General features: G+C 56.0%; 1 protein-coding gene across 1 annotated transcript; it reads left to right on the forward strand.

The window, feature by feature from the left end:
• The first annotated feature begins 2,092 nt into the window (after nucleotides 1-2,092).
• CCDC177 (coiled-coil domain containing 177) lies at nucleotides 2,093-4,195 on the forward strand. The gene has a single exon (XM_049611931.1). The coding sequence runs from the start codon at nucleotides 2,093-2,095 to the stop codon at nucleotides 4,193-4,195; it is 2,103 nt and encodes a 700-aa protein (XP_049467888.1).
• Nucleotides 4,196-7,166: the final 2,971 nt, after the last annotated feature.

Raw genomic sequence — 7,166 nt, forward strand, 5'->3', positions numbered from 1 at the left:
CAGCGCTAACTGGTTCTAATGTGTATTATCTGGAACCAGGAAGTCCCCTAAATTTGCATTAAACACTGGTCACACATCTGCTTGCCTCAAAACAATCTGAGCGTGCTTAGTTTTTCTTAAAAAGTAACATTAATAATTTGGATTAGGAACCATATTTCTACTCAATTAGTTACTATCAAGTTTATATGTTTCTCAGGGTTCCCTTGAGAAGCAAGCCAAGCTATTCCTTCATTCTACCCAGTGAAGGTGCTTAAAGATTAGTTTCTCAGTGGACATATGCTCCAAGTAAGTGTGTGTGTATTCACCTATATATATATATATATATATATATATATATATATGTGTGTGTGTGTGTGTATGTATATATATGTGTGTATATGTGTGTATATATATATATATGTATATATTTGGGATGATGAATATATATTTGGGATATGAATATATATTTGGGAATATATTTATTTGGGGGAATATGTATTTGGGGGAATATACATTCCCCCAAATATATATATATATACACATATATATGTATGTATATATGTGTATGTATATATGTATATGTATATATATGTATATACATCCATCTCTACCAAATATACATATATATTTATATTTCATATAGAAAATATATTTCATATATTTTTACATATGTATATATTTATATTTCATATATAAAAACATATTTCATATGTATATATAATTTCTCTTCGCCCTCTAAGCAAACAAACCAACATTGAATGTCCACCAGGAGGCGCTGAGGGCGTCGCCAGACCTGCGGTACCTTCCCGGTTGGAGAGGCAGCGAGGGATGCAGCAGCGATGGAACCCGGCTTCCTTTTTTAAAAGAATCAGCGTGAGGGAAGGGAGCAGCGCTGCGTTATTTTAGGGAGGCCTTGTCGCACTCCCCCTCCCGCGTGTAGGTAGCGTCTGGGATGTGTGCGGGCCCCATGGAGAGACGCTGGCGGTGGCTGCGGTGGCAGCTGGGGCTCCTACCGCGGCTGCAGCCGTTAGTAACCCGACCCCGCCGGCGCGGGGATTGAAGACGCGCAGGGGAGAGCGGCGAGCTGCGAACAAAAGCCCTCCGCGCGGGGCCGGAGCCCGGAACGTGTGGTGAGTGAACCGGACGGGAGACCCGGGAGCAGCGGGCACTGGCGTGGCTGGGCAGGCAGAGTCCCCGGAGCCCACCTCACTGAGATACGGTAGGGGGACTCGGAGGATATCCAGGGGCAGGTGTCCGAGCCTAGACTGGGGTGGATTGGTGCCTTTAGCACATTCAGACTTGGAGGGCATCGGGTGCATTTGAGAGGACCCAGGCGCCTTCCCCATCCCCAGCAAACACCCGCGAGGGGTGGGGGTGGGGGCGGGCACAGCTCCTAGCAAGCCCTGCCCAAAAGGCAGAGCCAGGATCGAACACCCCTCCCGGGGAGGCCTTTTGTAATTGAGGCATTTCGCTTTGTCCTTCCATCAGCTCCGGACCCGGGTCTCCTTTGGCAGGGGGAAATCGTATGGTATATCTCATGTAAATTTATCATACAAATCACAGGGCTTCTGGGCCTAATCCCAAATAAACTTCTTCCCTAGGCAAATGGGGTCCTCGCAGCAATGAGCTCTGAGGATGAACAGGCCTCTTCTTTTTTTTTTTTTTTTTTTTGTTCCTGCAAAGCTGCGTCCCCGGTCCCCGCCTAAGCTACAAACAAATACACTAATCCTCCCGGGAATCCTCCACTGCCTCCCTGGCCGGCCACTGCCTGCACCGCGATCTTTTCATTTTAACTTGCAGCAGGAAGGAGATGCATCCAGCGGGCCAGATGTCCTGGGGAGCCGGGCCCCAGGACCCTGCCCTGCACACCGGGGCTGACGGAGGTTGAGGCTTTTCTCCTTGCACCAGTACCCGCCCCCTCCCACCCCCCGCCTGGGTTTTCAGGACAGCGGTATTATGATTTACGTTCCCCGGGGCCTCTGAGCCTAATCCCAAAGCGGATTAAGTTGGGAGGGGGTGTATATGAATGGGGCAGACGGAACCGCTCTCATGTATTCCTCGGTGTCCCTACCTTGTCATCCGCAGAGACTCCACAAAAGGACAGGGCTCAGCCATGGTGGACCCTGTGCCGGAAGAGGAGAAGGAGGGAGCCGAGCCTGAAGGTTCAGGAGGGGACGGCGCTGCCGCGTCCGTGCCCCCTGACGCCCAGGGCGCCCAGCAGCCCGCCGCCTCCTCGGCCTCGGCCTCCGCGGCGGCGCCCCGCAAGGCTGAAGTCCCGAGCGTAGCGGAAGAAGGCGGGCGGCGGGAGCAGTCTCCACTGCTGCATCTCGACCTCTTCAACTTCGACTGTCCGGAGGCCGAGGGCAGCCGCTACGTGCTGACCAGCCCTCGCTCGCTGGAGGCCTGCGCTCGCTGCGCCGTCAAGCCAGTGGAGCTGCTGCCAAGGGCCCTGGCCGACCTGGTGCGCGAGGCCCCGGGCCGCTCCATGAGAGTGGCCACCGGCCTGTACGAGGCCTACGAAGCGGAGCGACGCGCCAAGCTGCAGCAGTGCCGGGCCGAGCGCGAGCGCATCGTGCGCGAGGAGAAACGGCGCCTCTTCACGCCACTGGGCCAGGCGGCCGCCGCCGCCTCGGGCGCCAGCGCGGGCGGCAGCAGCAGCAGCTGCAGCAGCGCCAGCCTCCCGGCCTCGCCCGCGCCGCGTGCCGCCCGCAAGGCCTCCTCCAGCCCGTCCCCTGCTCGGACGCAACCTCCGCCCGCGGGTTCGCGGGCAGGTAGGAAGAGCCACTCGCTAGACTCGCTGTCCCGCCGGCGCGAGGGCGCCCTCAGCTCCGAGTCCGGCGCGTCGTCGTCGTCCTACAGCGGGGAGAGCCTGCGGGAGCTGCGCTGGCCTCCGCGGGCCTCGGCCAGGAACAGCTGCCCAGCGGGCTCCGCGTCCTCCGCCCCCAACCCTCTGGGCCGCCCATCTGCCCTGGCCCTGGTGCCGCTCACCGGCCGCAGCTTCAGCCTGGGCGACCTGAGCCACTCGCCGCAGACGGCTCAGCACGTGGAGCGCATAGTGCGCCAAGTGCGCGCCGAGCGGGGCCTGCGGGGAGTGCCGGAGCGCGACCGCAAGATCGCGGCGCTGATGCTGGCGCGCCACCAGGAGGAGCGCCTGCTGCTGGAGCAGCGCGCCGCGGCCCACGGCCAATGGGAGCAGCAGCGCGTGCGCGCCGAGCAGCGGCGGGAACGCGAGGAGCGGGAGAAGCAGCGCGCGCTGGAGCAGGGCCGCCGGGCCTGGGCGGCGCAGGTGGAGGAGCGGCGCGGCCGCCGGGGGCGCGAGGAGCTCGAGGCGGCGCGACGACGGCAGCGGCAGTGCGAGCGCAGCGAGGAGCGGCGGCGGGAGCTGGCGGAGCGTCAGGGCCTGCTGCGGCGGGAGCGGGCGGAGCGCGCGGCCCGGGAGGATAGGCTGCGCAAGCTGCAGCAGGAACAGAACCTGAAGCAGCGGGAGGAGGGCCTGCAGGAAGGGCGCGAGCGGGCCGAACAGGCCCGCCGGGAGCGCGCCCAGCGCGCGGCCCGCACCAAGCAGCGGCAGGAGGGCCAGCTGCAGCGGGAGAAGCGGGAGCTGAGCCGGGCCGAGCGGGCGCGCCACGAGGCGCTGCTGCAAGGCCGGGTCCGGCAGGAGCGCGCGGAGCGAGAGGGCCTGCGGAGCTCGCTGGAGGCCAGCTTGGGCCGCGCGCAGGAGAACTACGAGCAGCTGGTGGAGCAGCGCGCCCGCGAGCTGCGGGAGCGGGCCCGGCGGGAGGAGCTGCAGGGCCGGCGGGCCAAGGAGACGGCCGAGCGCAAAGAGCGCGAGCACCAGGCGCACCTGGAGGCGCTGGCCCGGGCCGGAGAGCGGCGGCTGCAACATGCGGCGCAGGCGGCCGAGGAAGCGGTGCAGCAGAAGGCGCGGCGTGTGGGCCAGAGTCGGTTGGAAAAGGAGCGGGCCCAGCGCGCCAATAAGGAGAAGGTGGAGAGGGACGAAGACTGCCGCCGGCGGGAGCTACTGCAGGCCATCGGGCGCAAGCTGGAGCGCAGCGAGCAGCTGTCTCGGGAGCGGAGGAGCGCGCTGGAGAGCGCCCGCTCCACAGCCCGGGCCTCCTTCCACGTGCGGGAGAAGGTGCGAGAGGAAACCAACACGCGCTCCTTTGACCGCATGGTGCGGGAAGCCCAGCTGCACGCCAACCTGGACCGCAAATGACCGCCACCCCTGGCTGGCCAGCCTGCCACGCTCAGCCCTGGGCGGCCTCCCTTGGCCTTTATGACCAGACCGTGGAAGTCCCCCGTCGGGGCTCGGCACAGTGGCCTCGCCAGGCTTCTGATCAGAGAGGCATTGAGAGGACAGATAGGAGACCTGACAGCCCCACCGCCTTTTTAAAAACGGACTTTGTTTGGAAATGACAGAGCACAATCTTTGACCACATCCACCCTTGGTGGCTCCCGCAGCTACCCTTGCCAAGCTTCCCCATGTGTCTTTGGGATTGGAATAGAAAAAGAGTTGGGGAGAAAGAGGCTGGGTCGGGCCTGCAGGGAGGGCCCCCCTGGGAGTGACCGCCCCTTCTGCAGCAGTGAGCCCAGGCACCTGTCGCACATTGGTGTCTGAGGTGACAGCGGAGGAGGCATCCCCTTGGCTCGCCTCCATCTTTTTAAATCTGGCAAGTTGCACAAAGCGTGGAGGCCACGCAGAAAAGCACAGCTCTTCCAGCGTGTTAGGCCACACCAAGTGACCCCAAAAGCAATGGGTTCTTTGTATGCTTGACTTTTAATCTGCCACTTGAGCAAACTCTGATCTTAGTTCTGATAGTTTTTTGGTTGATTCCCCTCGGCTTTCTAGTTAGACAATCATCTGCAAATTTATGATTCATTTGTGTCTTCTTTTCTCTCTCTCTCTCTCTCTCTCTCTGTCTCTCTCTCTCTGTCTCTCTCTCTCTTCTTATTCTTCCAAGGGACACAAGAAATGTGTTGTTGGTTGGCTTGGTGACGCTGTTTTGGCTTTAGTGGAAGCCCCCAGCCCCGGGGGAGATGAGTTCCCTAGGCAGCAGTGTTCCACCAAATGATTCTTTCTTGCAGGGTAGTTTCAGGGGAGGCAGCGGTCTGACGCCCACCTCCCAACGTGGATGTGAGCCCATTCCTCGAAAGACAGCAGCCATGCCTTAAGAAGCAGAGCTACCTTATGTGCCTGCCCAGGCCAATCCTGCCTCAATCTCCAGCCCTGGATGCAGCCCCGAGGGTGGGCGCAGCGAGTCTGGAGCTAGGATTTCCTCTGCGGAGGAATCCTCACAGCTGCTCAGAGGGTGATCTCCTGGAGTGGCTGGGATCCTGCCGCTTTGCTGTTGAGAGTTGTGTTTGCTATTGTTGGTGGTATGTTTCCCCCTCGTCCTCCCCCACAGAAGAAAAAGAGAATGTCCTCCTCCCCCCCCCCCCTTAAGTTCCTGGTTCTCTCTCACTTGTGACTTAAAGTGTTTAATCAGTCTCTCCGTGCCTCACCTTTCCCATTGGCCAGATGGGGCCATCAGTACTCTTTTCCAGGTACCTCAAGGTCTTCCGGATCCAAAGCACCGCCTCAGTATTATTTGTTGGTCTTCTTTGTGCCTTTCTTGACCTGGAGTAGGGAGGCAGGAGGGCTGCTGTTGGCCTAGCTGGTTTCTGGGAATATGGATTCCTAGTGTTGGAGGGGCCGGGCGTGTCAGGACAGATGATCATTTAGCTTCTGGGGGAAAATACTTGCAAGTCTAACAAATTCCCATTCAGTTGTCTTCAGGCTACTTTAACCCTTCGAGTGCTTCCTTTCCATGAAGCCGAAATCAGCCGCCGCCCATATCTACCCATTGACTCTTGCCTTCATCACAGAAAACATTACTTTTTTCATTAAATCGGGACCAGGAAATAAAAGTTACCAAAAAACCAAAAACAAACAAAAGCAAGAATCAGGGTAGAGAACTACTATATTGGACATATTTCATGTATATTCTGCTGCGCAGAATTGTCCCTAAAATGTCTGATATTACACACACACATATACACACACTCCATCTGTACCCCACCCCACCCCCAACTGCATGCCAGCAGATACAAAAGCATTGTGTAGAAGGGAGCAGTGTTTGCGTGTTACACTTCAGGTGTAACACCGGTAAGAGAGCTGTGCCAAGGTTTATTTCTGGAAGGGGTGGATTTTTCCCTCAAATTTTCTTGTCGGTAACCAGGTTATCAGTAGCTAGCTATAACAATTGGCATTGTCTGTGAGTCAGGGGCATTTAACTAAAGGGTTAACTGGATACTTACTGGTTCTTACCTTGTGGCCCCTGATTTCCTAGAGAGCCTTTGAAACCTTAATAGAAAGTTCCACCTAAAACTCCTTTCTTCTCAAGTATGTACATTCACTCGAGAAGGACACAGTCTGGTTTTGTGGATGAGACACTGAAAGGTACACAGGCGATCTTACCTCGCCCTTTGTTCAGTTTGTTTTCCGACTTACTGAGTGACTTTGGGTAGATCATCTCTCTGTGCCTTGGTTTCCCCACCTGTGGAGAGGGGGTCGTGTCTTTGGCCCTCCTCAGCACTGTGAAGATGAATCAGAGTCAAAGCGGTCTCTCAGTTCTATGACTTTAGAAGTGCAGGTGCAATTGCCATAAACAGAAAGGATCCTCTGACGTACCGTGCCCAGAGAGTACAATGTACTGTTGCGATCTGGGGCAGAAAAGAATGGTCTCAAAAGCCCCATTACAGCTAACTGGAATTTAAATAAAAACTTTAAGAAAATAAAGAGTCCTTCAAGAAAAACAAAAAAAAAAGCACATTGCAGCTCATAGTGTCGCATGTGATGCAAAGGCCCAGGTCTGAATGTCACCAAATTAGAGGTTTGCACTTAGAGAAAAACACTGTGTAAAGGAGAAAAAAACCCTTTGGATTAAAAAAAAAAAAATCCATAAAGCTAAATAAAATTAAATCAAAAACAGAAGCCAAACCTAGTAATGGTAAAGAATGGTTCTTCCAAATTTCAGACCACTCTGTCTGTAGAATATAGATCCATCTCTGTATTCTAGAATAAGTGGTCCTGTTGCCCTTTGAGGAGGAGTGATTTCCAGAATCCTTTGTTGGGCCCTTTATTTATATTCTTCTCTTTGAAGTGACACCAGAGAGAAGTGTCTTTTTTTCTGAAATACAGCAAGGGA

This window comes from Panthera uncia (assembly GCF_023721935.1).
Source record: "Panthera uncia isolate 11264 chromosome B3 unlocalized genomic scaffold, Puncia_PCG_1.0 HiC_scaffold_1, whole genome shotgun sequence".
Taxonomy (NCBI): Eukaryota; Metazoa; Chordata; class Mammalia; order Carnivora; family Felidae; genus Panthera; species Panthera uncia.